This window comes from Neovison vison, chromosome 2 (assembly GCF_020171115.1).
Source record: "Neovison vison isolate M4711 chromosome 2, ASM_NN_V1, whole genome shotgun sequence".
NCBI classification, from domain to species: Eukaryota; Metazoa; Chordata; class Mammalia; order Carnivora; family Mustelidae; genus Neogale; species Neogale vison.
In genome coordinates this window covers 208,340,593-208,355,075 of record NC_058092.1, presented here as the reverse complement: position 1 = coordinate 208,355,075, position 14,483 = coordinate 208,340,593, and the positions used below count along the sequence as shown (strand labels likewise).

Genomic DNA, 14,483 nt, shown 5'->3' with positions numbered 1-14,483 from the left:
ACATTAAAAAGATTATCCACCATGACCAGGTGGGATTCATCCCTGGGTTATAAGGATGGTTCAACATTGGCAAATCAATCAATGTGATAGAACAAATCAATAAAAGAAGAGAGAAGAACCGCATGGTCCTCTCAATTGATGCAGAAAAAGCATTTGACAAAATCCAGCATCCATTCCTGATTAAAACACTTCAAAGTATAGGGATAGAGGGAACTTTCCTGAACTTCATAAAATCTATCTATGAAAAACCCACAGCAAATATCATCCTCAATTGGAAAAAGCTCACAGCCTTCCCATTGAGATCAGGAACACGACAAGGATGCCCACTCTCACCACTCTTGTTCAACATAGTTTTAGAAGTCCTAGCAACAGCAATCAGACAACAAAGAGAAGTAAAAGGTATCTAAATTGTCAATGAAGAAGTCAAACTCTCTTCGCAGATGACATGTTTCTTTATATGGAAAACCCAAAAGACTCCACCCCCAAACTACTAGAACACATACAACAATTCAGTAACATGGCAGGATACAAAGTCAGTGTACAGAAATCAGTGGCTTTCTTATACACTAACAATGAAAATACAGAAAGGGAAATTAGAGAATCGATTCCATTTACTATAGCACCAAGAACCATAAGATACCTGGGAATAAACCTAACCAAAGAGGTAAAGGATCTGTACTTGAGGAACTACAGAACACTCATGAAAGAAATTGAAGACGACACCAAAAAATGGAAGACCATTCCATGCTCTTGGATTGGTAGAATAAACATTGTTAAAATGTCTATACTGCCTAGAGCAATCTATACTTTTAATGCCATTCTGATCAAAATTCCACCGGTATTTTTCAAAGAGCTGGAGCAAATAATCCAAAAATTTGTATGGAATCAGAAGAGACCCCGAATTGCTAAGGAAATGTTGAAAAAGAAACAAAACTGGGGCATCTCATTACCTGATTTCAAGCTTTACTTCAAAGCTGTGATCACCAAGACAGCTTGGTACTGGCATAAAAACAGACACATAGACCAGTGGAACAGAATAGAGAACCCAGATATGGACCCTCAACTCTATAGTCAAATAATCTTTGACAAAGCAGAAAAAAATATATAGTGGAAAAAGTCTCTTCAATAAATGGTGCTGGGAAAATTGGATAGCTATATGTAAAAGAATGAAACTCGACCATTCTCTTATACCGTACACAAAGATAAACTCGTCTTTTTAATTTTTTAAAAAATGTCAATAAAATCTTAAAAAAATAAAAGGGTGGGAGCGCCTGGGTGGCTCAGTGGGTTAAGCCTCTACCTTCGGCTTGTCATGATCCCAGGGTTTTGGAATCGAGCCCCGCATCGGGCCCTCTGCTCCACAGAGAGCCTGCTTCCTCTTCTTTCTCTGCCTGCCTCTCTGCCTACTTGCCATCTGTCAAATAAATAAATAAAATCTTAAAAAATAAAAATAAAAATGTCTGGAGCCAGATGAGGAAGCTTAGGTCCAGTAACTGCTTTTGATTTGTTTTTTCCCTGGATATGATGCTTTTGGGGGTTTTTGTTTTGTTTTGTTTTTTGTTGTTGTTGTTGGTTGGTTTTAATGAAAGTAGCATTAAAAAAATCACTGCACATCAGCTGTGGCTTCCATTAATATTGATGTGAAAGAGCTCTGTCCCTTCTGGTTTCCAACAAACATTCATCCTTGAGACCATCTCACACGTTTGCCTTCCCTAGGATCTTATCTGTAAGAAATCTCTGCCATTTGTACCTTCTGTGGTTTCTTGTTGTCTTTAGTAGTCCTGTTTTAAAGACCGTTATCAGGGGTGCCTTTGTGTTCAGCTGGTTGAGCATCTGACCACTTTGGCTTAGGTCATGATCTTGGCGTTGTGGGATTGAGCCCTATGTTGGGTTCCCCACTCTGGTACCAGAGTCTGCTTGGGATTATCTCCTTCTTTCTTCCCTCCCCTCTCTGCCCCCCGTTGCATGCCTGCACGTGCTTTCTTTCTCGCTCTTCTCTAAAAATAAATTAATAAACCTTAAAATTAAAGACCATTATCAGTGGCTTTTGGAAAACTCCACCAAGTTGTTTGTCAGGTTAAAGACTTAAATAGAGCAGCTTGTTTTCTCTTCATAAAAATGAAATTGATTTGCACTCTAACAGACTGCCCAATTCCATGCACATACTTTTCTCTCTTAGGGCTCTTGGCTCTTGTCTTCTACTCCTTCTGTGTAAAACTGTTTGAGCAACAGGTTATTTTCACTGGACCTTTATACCTCCTGCTTGCCTATCCTACACACGTTTATTTTATCATTTGACCTTTCACCCCTATAGCTAGAATCTGTAGACTTGCCTTTGACCAAGTTCTGTTTCCTACAGGATTCTTTCCTAAAAAAGAGTTCATGATCTGTCCTTAAAAAAATGTGCCCCATTCCACCTTCCCCAAACTATCAACAGTTTTATTCTCTATCTCAGCAGCTCATACAGGGCCTGACATTCCTGAAGTATTGAGTAAGTCTTTTACCAAATAAGTGAGTAGATTATTTCCCTTGTTTGTGTAACCATGTCCATGTTGTCTTCCTTACCTACATTTTTTTATCATTAAGTCTGCTTTACCATCTTCTTAGTTACCATAACCAGAGCCTCAGGGCTTCACTATGCCTACTTTTACTGTTTGGGTACCTTCTTTCTTGACCATCTGCATGCTGCCTTTCCTACTTCAGCCTGTCCACATTGCAAGAACCTTCTTCCTTAAACATTAGAGGGATTTCACTGAAACATTTATTTATGAGCTTCAGGGCTTATTACCATTAGTTTCTTGCTATCCTCAGTTACCTTCTCCTGCTAGCCATTGCCCAGTACTCTGCTGGAAACAAGGAAGTAGAGCTGTCAGCCCAACCCCACGCCCAGCTCTTCACCAGACCTTTGAGTAGCTTATGCTCCTCGCCTCCCCTGAACTAAGTTAAGTCTAGGCCTTCTTTTCAGTTTCTGACTGAAGACTCGCTTTCATAAGCCTCAGACCAGTCACAGGCTCAGACCCCGTCTTTGCTAACCTCAGCCATGGTTGGTGGCAGAGCAGGGGAGGCAGCACAGCCCTCTTCCGTTTTGTCTCCTACACTTCTTTGGTCAGGGCAGACAGTTCTTGGCTCACTCACCTAATGTTTCAGTGCCTACTGTGGCCAGCCCCTGAATCTGATGCTAGGATAGAGATATTTTAGAAATTAATGGATGGCCATCACATCCTCCAAAGTGTATCTCTCTAAAGTTCATACATTAATTTTCCTAAGCTGTAAATAGAAGAGATTTAGTAGCTCTTTGAGAATTAAAGTACTTCTACAAGAAGTCTTGAGCATCCTTATATATTCCAAGTGATTGATTTTTTTTTCCCCATCTTTGAAAGAATTAGATCAGTATCCACAGATATATGTTCCATTCCAATCTGTATGGGATCCAGAAAGCTAGAGTTTAACTCCCCTCCTCTTAGCATCTTTTGTATGTTGTTGCTAGGATGTTCATAATTTCTCTCCCTCTGCATTTCCAATCCATTTAATAACTTTTAGATTTTGGTGACCAACTTGGATTTCCATGATGAACAGAAGCGCCGGAACCTTAATGGGACACTTCATGAGCTCCTCCGAATGAACATCGTGCCCATTGTCAACACGAATGATGCTGTCGTACCCCCAGCTGAGCCCAATAGTGATCTTCAGGGGGTAAATGTGGGTAAAGTATTCCTAAGGGCTGAGCATGCTGGAGTCTAATGCTGTGCTGTGCTGCATGTACTAACACCGGAAGTTTGGCCTAAACAAGGTGGGGCAATTGGGACAGAAGCTGGCCTCATGGAGCAGTGGCTGCATACGCTCTTCTGAAGTCGGGGAGGGTCTCATTCAACAGGGAGAGGTGCTATAGTGGTTTCATATGGTGCTATGAGCATGGCTTGTGTGTGTCATTGGAGAGAAGGGTGCATGTTTAGAAATGGGGGGGGCAGTAGGCACAGTGTTTTGAGATAGAAGGGCCTATAAGAGCTGTCATCCACACACTCAGTCATTAATCTTGCCTGCCTGAACCTAGCAGAGTGCTTCTGTGAACATCTTCTTGAGCTGCATAGTTCACTCACTTTTAACTTTTTACCTGCATTCCAGGTTATTAGTGTTAAAGATAATGATAGCCTGGCTGCGCGTCTGGCCGTGGAAATGAAAACTGACCTCCTGATCGTTCTTTCAGATGTAGAAGGTACAAAGCGATTCCCTTTCCTTTAATCCAACCTTTGTTTTAAATACCAAATGGGGGAGCACGTGAATTCCTCTCTTTGAGTTCTTTGATTTTTTTTTTTTTCTTACCCTATGGACCATTTTTTTCTGAGGCATATGGTCTAACAAAGGGATTTTATGGCTCAAAAGAAGGTGGTGGGGGGGGGCGCCTGTGTGGCTCAGTGGGTTAAAGACTCTGCCTTTGGCTCAGGTCATGATCCCAGGGTCCTGGAATTGAGCCCTGCATCGGGCTGTCTGCTCTGCGGAGAGCCTGCTTCCTCCTCTTTCTCTGCCTGCCTCTCTACCTACTTGTGATCTTTGTCTGTCAAATAAATAAAATCTTTTAAAAAAAAGAAGGTGAGGGAATCTGGGAGATGGAGTTTGAATGCTGAAATATTGTCATTTCCAGGCATTTCAGGTTTGCTTTTTAGAACAGCTTTATACAGATGTGATTCATATACCATACAGCTCAGCTATTCAAGATTTACTATTCGGTTCATTGATTTTTGGTATATTCATACAGTTGCTCAACCCTGACAACAATTTTAGAACATTTTTATCACCCCAATAGGAAACCCTGTACCTATTTGCCATCACTCTCCACTGCAGGCAAACTCTCATCTATTTTCTGTCTCTATGGATTTTCCTGTTCTGGACAGTCTGTAGAAGTGGAATCACACAATATGTGATCCTTTGTGACTGGTTTCTTTCATTTAGCATGATGTTTTCAGGGTTCATCGATGGACGTCATGGCATCTGTCAGTAGTCCTTTTTTTTAATTGCCAACTACTACTCCATTGTGCACACATACCCCATTGTGTTTACGTGTTCATCAGGGGATAGACTTATGCCACTCTGAACATCCATGTCCAGATTTTTGTGCCGACATGTTTTTTGTTTTACCTAGGTGTAGAACTGCAAGATCATTTGGTAATTTCGTGTATGTTTAGCCTTTTGAAGAAGTTCCAGACTGGTTTCCAAAGCAGCTGCATCATTTTATAGCCCTGTCAGCCCTGTATGAGGGTTTTAGTTTCTTCACATCCTTGCCAGCACTTACCTCTTATAATCTGCCTTTTCGCTGATAGGTATGAAGTGCTATTTCACTTTGGTTTGATCACTTTCAGTTTTTAATGTAAATCATAAGACAGGTGATATTAAATTGGAACCACTGCAGAAGTCCTGCCTATGTGGCCACCATGGTCTTATATGTTAATCTCTTCTACCCTGCTTTCCCCTTCCTCAGAGGGGTCCCTCTTGGTTCCAGTTTGACTCTCCATTCATTCTTCTCACTCTCGTAAGCTGTTCCCAGTTTACATTTTGACACATAAGGAATATGGTAGCTGTGTCTAAAATAGGCCAAACCTAACAGGATCCCAAAGGGCCCTCATTACATTCCCAGGAGATCACAAAAACCTATTTGGTTCCCAGCCCAGACCCAAGGCAGGGTACTTTGGTAGGACTTGTTTTCCATTTACACTCCATGGGTGTAAGATTAAGAGCAGGGAGCTGCCTCATGGAAGCAGGGGCAGATATAGATGGATTGATCTGTCTTCTGCCCTTGTGGGAAGTCTGATATATCATACCTATATGTCCATTTCTTTACCTGTAAGAAGTCTTAGTGCCATTTTTATCCACCGTAAATTTGAAATCTCAGGACAGGAATAGCTAGGTTGGGATAAGAGTGAGCCACTCTAGAAAAGAAGGGTTTTCAGTTCATCTGCAGATTTTTATTAAATTTCTACTATGCACAAATACCGTGCTAGGTACTTTACAAATGTCAATTTTTTTGAATCCTTATAGCAGTCTTGCAAAGTAGATAGGTTAGCTCTGCTATTCAGGTGAAGAAATTAAAAATTAAGTTCACACCAGCTAAATGGTATATCCAAAGTCACACAGTGCTTAGCAGAGGCTGGTTTTAGAACTAGATCTGTTCAATTTAAAAATCTACACCCTTCCCTCTCCTGTACTACCTAGCAAGGTAAAGGACATGAATTTGAAAGTTAAGTATGTAACACCCAATTTGAACTAGACTCGAGGAAACATTTTTAATGCGGCCTCAAACACTAAAATTGCTTATCAGTGTGATAGCATTTATCAGTACTTTTCTCGTGATTGCCAAGTAATACTCCACTCTGTAGATACACCACATTTTAGTTGCTTATTCATCAGTTGGTAGACATTTGAGCTATTCTAACTAACGCAACTATGAACATTCATGTATATAAAACAGGCTTGGGTTATTAACCCTGATTAGTTATCCACTGAATGTTGATTTTTAGCATGATAATTAGAATTTTAAATATGCTCTTGATGGGTTTGAGAAGCCACTATAAGGGGAAAAGAGGAGTAAGGAGAATACCAGAATGCTAGGCCCTCCTCAGCATCTCTTGAGAAGGAATCGCTTGGAACTTTACAACCTTGCCCATGCTATTTTTGTATGAAACCAAAACAGCCTTGGGATCCACGCTTTTGAACTTATAGCATAGTGCCTTCTGAAAAGACTCCAGCCCTAAATCCAGGAACCATGCATGCTGGGCTGCAGTGGGCAGAGGTGGTGAGAGGTGGGTTTTCCTCCCCCTGTCATTGCTGCCCATGGTTCACACCGCTTCGTTCTATACCAGACACCATTTCCATCACTCCTTTGATACCTTTCTCCTGGAGAGGATGTATATAGCAGGGTTGTGTTAGAGATTTGGAATAATGAAGCAGAGGGGCTGTATTTTCACACAGGAAAAGCAGTAACTAAACCAAAAACATCACTGCCCAGATATCATTGACCAGTCCCCAGCCCAGGGCAGTTCCTCTCTGTATGTGTCCCACGCAGGCCTTAAAGTGATTCCATTTTCACAGGCCCATGATTTTTCTTTCCAAGCCTCCAACTTGTTCTTTTTGCAAGTGAAATTATTAAGACTTTTAATCATGGATTGTATGCATATGATGTTTCATGTAACTTGTATTTTATGTTATTCTGTTTGGTTATAAAAGGGACATGGGCTTTGTGATGATAAATCTAGAATGAATGCTGGGAGTCCTGTGCTCTTCTGCTGACGAAGCCTAACCTTCACATCAGCTTGCCCGTAATATGCAGAGTATAGTCAGTGGCTGTTTCAAAGGGTGCTGAGAGAGTTCATGAAAACCTGTCTCCTATTTCATCCCACTTGGAGACAGTCATGTTATAGTATACAGCTGCTGTGTCTTCTGCAGTGGCCACTCATCCTTCAGTTACTTCCTTAATTCTGCATCATAAGTAACAGTGGCAGAGGTGAGGACAGCTTCCCTGTAGACAATGGACAGGGCTGGTAAGTTTTGTGCCAAGGATGTGGTCATGCCATGATACTAGCAAGCATTCATTCATTAAGCCAAGTTGTAAAAGTATGTAAAGAGAGTCCTCCTGTTGCTGATTTTCAACGTGGGCAGACTATACACATCCCTTCTTCCCTTTTCTGGTTAGAGCTGTTAGAACACAGAATTCATTTGGCTCAGTCATGTACAGAGTGGTTGGCAGTTGCCCAGGGGTCTGTTTTAGGGGACAGTCGCTTCCGTTACAGCAATATTACTGACTTTTGTCTGCTTTTTAGGTCTTTTTGACAGTCCCCCAGGGTCAGATGATGCAAAGCTCATCGATATATTTTATCCTGGAGATCAGCAGTCTGTGACCTTTGGAACCAAGTCAAGAGTAGGAATGGGTGGCATGGAAGCCAAGGTAAGGATTTGATGCTCTTACTGCCTGTAACAGATATAAAACCAGACAATATTTTATCCTTTTTACTTTGTGAGTGTTTGGGCATTAATGGTTATGATACTAAACACATATGTACTTAAATGTGCATATCTAAATTCAGACTTAATGCATATTGTGTACCTATATTTAGTCGTGTCTGCGTATGTGTTCTCTTTACTAATATTATATGGTGCATTCATATTATAAACTTGTCAAGGGCAGGGTCTATATATTTTTCATAATTCATAAATCCTCTAATGTTATCAGCTCAAAAGTTTCTTTCTTTTTTTTTTTTTTTTTTTTTTTTTTTTTTTTAGGATTTTATTTGAGAGAGAGTGAGAGCTAGAGTGGGCATACACACAAAGGGAAAGGGAAAAGCAGGCTCCCTGCTGAGCAAGGAGCCCAATGCAGGGCTCAATCCAGGACTCTGGGATTATGATCTGAGATGAAGGCAGATGCTCAACTGATTCAGCCACCCAGGCACACCCCTCTTTCTTTTTTTCTTTTAAGATTTTTTTTTTTTTTAAGTAATCTCTACACCCAGCACGGGGCTCAAACTCACAACCCAGAGATCAGGAGTCGCACACTCCATGGACTAAGGCTGCCAGGTGCCCCAGCTCAAATATTCTTTATGAAATCTTTCAGAAATTCTTCCCTCCCATTACTCTAGGAAGTAATACCCTTAAGATACAGCATCATATGTGGCAATGGCGGAGACATACTAAAAAGGTATGCAAAGGCTAAAAGAACTCAGGCTCAGATTCTGGTCAAACACCAGACTGAGCACTGAGCATAAAGGGCAGATTGACTCAGCATTAGGCAGCACATGCTGAAGTTGGGCTGGAAAGAAGGCATGAGCTGAGTGTGTGTTCAGACCTTCCAAGCTGTTGGAAATATTCCTGCATATACTTCTATTGCTCAGTATCACATGGTATTGTCTATCTTTTTGCAAGTTTATAGTGTGGACGACTAGACCCTGCAAAGGTCTGAATCTCATGATGGGATCTAACCTTTCCTATTAGGTGAAAGCGGCCCTCTGGGCTTTGCAAGGTGGCACTTCTGTGGTTATTGCCAACGGAACCCACCCAAAGGTGTCTGGGCATGTCATCACAGACATCGTGGAGGGAAAGAAAGTTGGCACCTTTTTTTCTGAAGTAAAGCCTGCAGGTAAGTAGTTCTTTGTAGAGTCCCATGGTTTGTGGATGATAGGTAGCCACACCATGCCTAGATGAGACTGAAGACCAAGCTGTCCTCTAGGAACAGAGATCACAAAATCTATGTGTTGATATCATGAATTTTGGTATTGTCTCAAACACTCTTGCAAAATTGGATTTTGCTTTGCTTTTGTTAAATTTAGCTAACCTGCCCTGCTAGACTTCCTGTTTTTCTCTAAAACCAGTAAGTTAAAGAATATAAGCATCCATTTTCTTAAGAAACATTTGCTAGGCCCATGCTGGATGCCTAGAGATGCAAAGATGCGTAAGACATGATATGTACTCTGAATTGTTCACAAAAACAGAATTGCCAAATAATCTGCATTCAGAAGTGGAAACATATTAGAGAATATAAGCCAAAGTGGAATTGAAAGAACTCCGTAAGATACAAATGATGTTGTCCAGTTTAGAAATACAGAAAAGTTTCTTGTATTTGTGCTTGAGTTAATCTAGTCTATTCTTTTGCCATTTTATTGGTCCGAGTGACCTCTGGGAAACAACACACCAAAACACTGAGCATTCGTTCTGTGCACGTGCAGGGTTAGCAGTCTGTGATCTGATGTTTGCAAATATTTTTATAGGTCCTACCGTTGAGCAGCAGGGAGAAATGGCTCGATCAGGAGGAAGGATGCTGGCCACTTTGGAACCTGAGCAGGTAATAACTCTAACTAATAGTTTTGTTGGTTTTCAGAGTGAGTCATGCATGTGAGCCATGCATGTTAGTGCACAGTCAAGCCTGTCTCCCCCTTCATTCCTCATGACCCCAGAGAGTTACTCTAGTTACAGGTATGATTCAGATTTGTTCTGCCTTTTTTCTTTCTCCAAATTTTATTTTCCCTTTTGTCTTTGTAGCCTGAGGCCTAAGGTAGCTTTTCATCAATCTGATGTTTTGATCAAAAACATCATGAAAATGATGAGAACAAGGAAGCTCCCTAATCCTGCCATATTCCAGACAGGGAAATGGAGGAAAACTGCTTGTTCTAACCCATCTGAATCACCTAACTTATCTATAAAATGCAAGCTCAAGAGCCTGCTCTCTAGTAGGATCCTTCCCACAGGGAAGTAGCAGATGTGAAGAGTCTGGAAATGGAAGCAGGTGGAAGCTGGGGATTGGATTCTTGAGGCTTGTGTTGTTAAGGACAGATTTGAGAGTCATGTATTTAGGTTTCTTCAAGGAAGCACTGTGGCCTGAGGAATAGGAGAATTTAAAACAATACAAGCAGAGAGAGGAAAGCAAAGGAAGAGCTTAGCTTGTCTCTTAAGCCACTTCCCATTGCTCCTTCAGTAATCTCACTCATTTGCTACACTTCTTAATCTAGGTGGGTAAGGATTGGGGTCTCTTGGTTTTCTCCCTTTGGCTGAATTCATTAAATAATTATGTAAAAGAACCTGGGAGTTAAACTATATAGCCAGTGATACCGAGTATGCGGAGGTGGATGTATTCTGCTGATTCAAAATGCTGGCCCCTTGGGGACAGATTGTGTCTGTCATTCATTAGGGAGATTAATAGTGAGAGAGGAAGGAAAAAGTGAGAGCTGAGATGGGGATTGAAAGGAGGTAAGGCCATTTCAGTGAGTGGTGACCTTGGGTTTAGGAGCAAGACCTGGCTTATTCAGAGGAGTAGGTTTAAAAGTATGCTGTGCGTTCTTCTTGGATGAATGTGTTTGCTTATTTGTTCAATGTTTTTACCTTTCTTCCTAGAGAGCAGAGATTATCCATCATCTGGCTGATCTGTTGACAGACCAACGTGAGGAGATCCTGTTAGCCAACAAAAAAGACTTGGAGGAGGCAGAGGGTAAAGACCAAGTGACTGGGAGTCAGTGTTATAGAGGATTTCTTTTGGTTTTTGTTCTTTGTTTTACTAATAGTCATAGTCTTCCTAAAGACAAGATTGTTATAGAAGAAATCATGTATTATACATCTTTTTTATTAAGAGTTGCTTTCTAATATTCATTGGGCTTTTTCAAATTGTACATACCATTTTCAGCTCCTTTCCCAGATACCTGGTACAGCCCTCCAGGGGGCTTTTTCTATACCCACAGGTCATGAGCCATGGATACTGTGGCAGTTTCAGTGCAGAAAAAAGATTGAGGACCCCGTCATTTTAGACATTCCACTAATAGCAGCTAACACTTATTGAGGCCTTTCCATGTTGCAAGGCATTGTGCTAAAAGGCTTTATAGATAGGATATCATTTTATCTTTATAGCATGGTACCTTTGAGTTCGTTAATATTTATTATACCTATTTTATAGAGGAGGAAACTGAAGCACAAGCAAGTTGACATGTGTCTAAAACCATATGGCCAGTAACAGATCCAGGATTCAAACCCATATGGACTATCATGTAAAATAGTTGTGGAAGTAGTTTGGGAGGCCTGTGATGAGAGATAGCATATCGTGTAGTTAATTAATCAGTGCGTAGTCTGCCCAGAGCTAGCAACAGATGCCATCCACAAATGCCCCTGAGGTGCAAATGGTAGAGTGAGTGATACAGCCGAACTCACACTGCAGACAGCTAAATATGTAGAGAGTCAAGTCAGCCTCAGTCTTTCTCTCCTTCCTAATTCTTTATCTCCACCCTAAAAAAATGGGGGGTGATTTTATGAGGCTTTGTATTTCCTTTTCTCTTGAATAAATGTGCCTTAAATTAAACATTCAGATTAGTGGTCTTCCTTCAAAGAAACCTTGCAAAGCTGGCTCATCAACATTACTTTGATTTCTTAAAACATTTTGAGCTATTGCTTTGGAACTTCCTTTAGAGTTTACATCTGGTCTTTTGAATTTTTGCAGTATTGGAAAGTCCTAAAATAGATTCTCAGAAATGGAAGAAATCTTTGATGATAATCTTACCAGTTGTTTAAAAGTAAAAGAATTAAGATCCACTAAGGTTAAAACTTTTGCTTAAAGTCACACAGCTAGTTGTTGGCAGACCTCTGACTTTTGATCCCAGTTGTATCTCCCTGGAAATTCATAAGGACACACAGTGACTTAAAAACAAAGTCCTGGGTATACAGGAGCATGGTGGTCCCCTTTAACTTGGTAAGCGCATGTCAGGAAATGTATCCTAAGAAATTATTTCAGGCAGAGAAAACCATTCTGTATGCAATGATTCTTGGAGCAGGGTTATTTATCACCCTGAAAACTGCAGACGACCTCAGTGTTTATTAATAACATAGATCTAGTTAAGTGCATTAAGCTACGTTAACTCAGTGGAGTATTTAGCAGTAATTACAACAGTTTTGGCAACATGGAAAACACACATGCATTGTGAGGTGGAAAATTGGAATGTAACATTTAACACTGTGTTTAAAATTTGTTAGCACACAGGGAGGGACACAGTCGGGTAGGCATCTGCCTTTGGCTCGGGTTATGATCCCAGGGTCCTGGGATCAAGTACTTCATTGGGTTCCTTGCTCAGCAGGGAGAATGCTTCTCCATCTGCCTGCTGCTCCCCCTACTTGTGCTCGCTTATTCTCTCTCTTTGATAGATAAAATCTTTAGAAAAAAAAAACCACATAGAGAAAAGTGAAGAAAATGGATTGATGTAATTGGTAAAATGATGATTTAACTTTTTTTTAATATAATGTTGGTTCCTCCCCTCCTAAGTAGAAAAATTTTTATTATTTTACCTTGGTGGATGTAACTATTAAAAAAAAGGAAAGAAAAAAAAAGAAAGGGACATTTTTCATCATCTCATCTCAACATTAACTATAGTAGTGATTTGTGTTTCCAGGTGATTTTTCTGGTGTGTGTGTATGTGTGTCAGGAGTGTGTGTGTAGACAGTCACACCATGCAAATGGTGTATTTAAATTGAAAGAAAATGCTGTATGTGAAATTATCATAATTCTCTTTAAGTTTTTATTTCAAAAGAAAATATCTTTAATGCTTCTGATTATAAAAATAAGCTTGTTACAAAAAATTAAAATAATGCTGAGAGAGATCATCAGCAGACATCTCCATGTCCACATGCATATATGCAAAATTTGATAAATAGGATTTTATCATGCATGTTTTTTGGTAGTTTTGCATTTTTCACAAACTGTATCCTGGACAGCTTTCTATAGCAGTTTGTATAGAAACATTATTTGTACAACTGCACTGTAGCTCATTGTCTAAATTTTCAAGTTGAATTTGATTCTATTGTAAAAATGCTGTAACAAGTATCTCATTATATGCAAGTTTGCTCACGCAAATGATGGATTTCTGGAACTGAAATTGCCAGCACAGTGGGTTTTGGCTTAGTGCCTTTACATGGTGAACTCTCCTGCCAAGAGCCCCCTAGAGAAGCTGTATAAGGGGCATGTCATTGTCTGCTCAAGACCCCTAAGCTCGTGTCTGTTCCGCACACGGTGCTGTGTGTTCAGTAGAGCAGCTGCAGCCCTCCCAGAGCTGCTCCTTTATCTTGTGTTCTTCACACCTCTTCAGGGAGACTAGCAGCTCCTCTGCTGAAACGCCTGAGCCTCTCCACATCCAAACTGAACAGCCTGGCCATCGGCCTTCGACAAATTGCAGCCTCCTCACAGGATAGCGTGGGGCGTGTTTTGCGCCGAACCCGAATTGCCAAAAATTTGGAACTAGAACAAGTGACTGTCCCAATTGGAGTCCTGCTGGTCATCTTTGAGTCCCGCCCTGACTGTCTGCCCCAGGTATGGGCCTGCCATTGGGTAGGGGAAGAATGTATTTTCAGCACATGAAATAAGTCCCCCAAGATAGTTTTCTTTTTTCTCTTTTTTGGTGAGAAAGTCTTACCTTTTTTCCTCCCCCAGAGGTAATTTTTGGGACTTTTCAGGTCTTTAATTTATGTTCCTGATTCTTCCAAGTGATTCCAAAGTAGGTATTCATATGTACATTTTATAGTTGAAGAAACTGAAGTTTATAGAAGTTCTTATTCCTGCCACTTGTTGTAAAGGGTGGAGCTGGGACGTGAACCCAAATAAAACCTTCACAGTACAATGCAGGAGCACATTTCCATGTCTCAGCTCACTGGGGCACTTTATTCCCTGACCTCTTCTAGCTTCCTGCAAGGGCATTCATCTAGTAGCTGGTTTTGCCCATGTGAAAAAGATCCTTTATTGTTAGTGTCACAGATGGTCTCCTAGATGTAAATCTCTCAGGAAAACTTTTAGTAGTTCATGGAAACTAGAATGCAACCTCTTTAAGGAATTTGACTATCACAGGCTAATGTTGAGAAACCGTGTGTTAAAAGATTTTACTAAGCAGCCATGCCTTGATTCATAAGGTGGCATTAGAGGGTTGCCCCACTGGTTACCCACTCTCCCAGAAATCTGGGACCATTTCCCCACCATACTGACCAGT

The 14,483-nt window shown here is 40.7% G+C and overlaps 1 protein-coding gene across 4 annotated transcripts in view; it reads left to right on the top strand.

Annotated features, from left to right (window-relative positions):
* ALDH18A1 (aldehyde dehydrogenase 18 family member A1) overlaps positions 1-14,483 on the top strand; it is a 39,964-nt gene that overhangs the window by 15,954 nt on the left and 9,527 nt on the right. The window contains exons 6-12 of one of the 4 annotated variants that reach the window (XM_044240201.1): positions 3,541-3,693; positions 4,123-4,213; positions 7,809-7,933; positions 8,974-9,118; positions 9,747-9,820; positions 10,867-10,981; positions 13,593-13,813. In XM_044240201.1, the coding sequence (XP_044096136.1) occupies positions 3,541-3,693; positions 4,123-4,213; positions 7,809-7,933; positions 8,974-9,118; positions 9,747-9,820; positions 10,867-10,981; positions 13,593-13,813 (924 nt within the window). Of the gene's footprint in view, positions 1-3,540; positions 3,700-4,122; positions 4,214-7,808; positions 7,934-8,973; positions 9,119-9,746; positions 9,821-10,866; positions 10,982-13,592; positions 13,814-14,483 lie in introns of all 4 variants that reach the window. The other 3 variants (XM_044240199.1, XM_044240203.1, XM_044240202.1) reach the window with 3 other exon arrangements.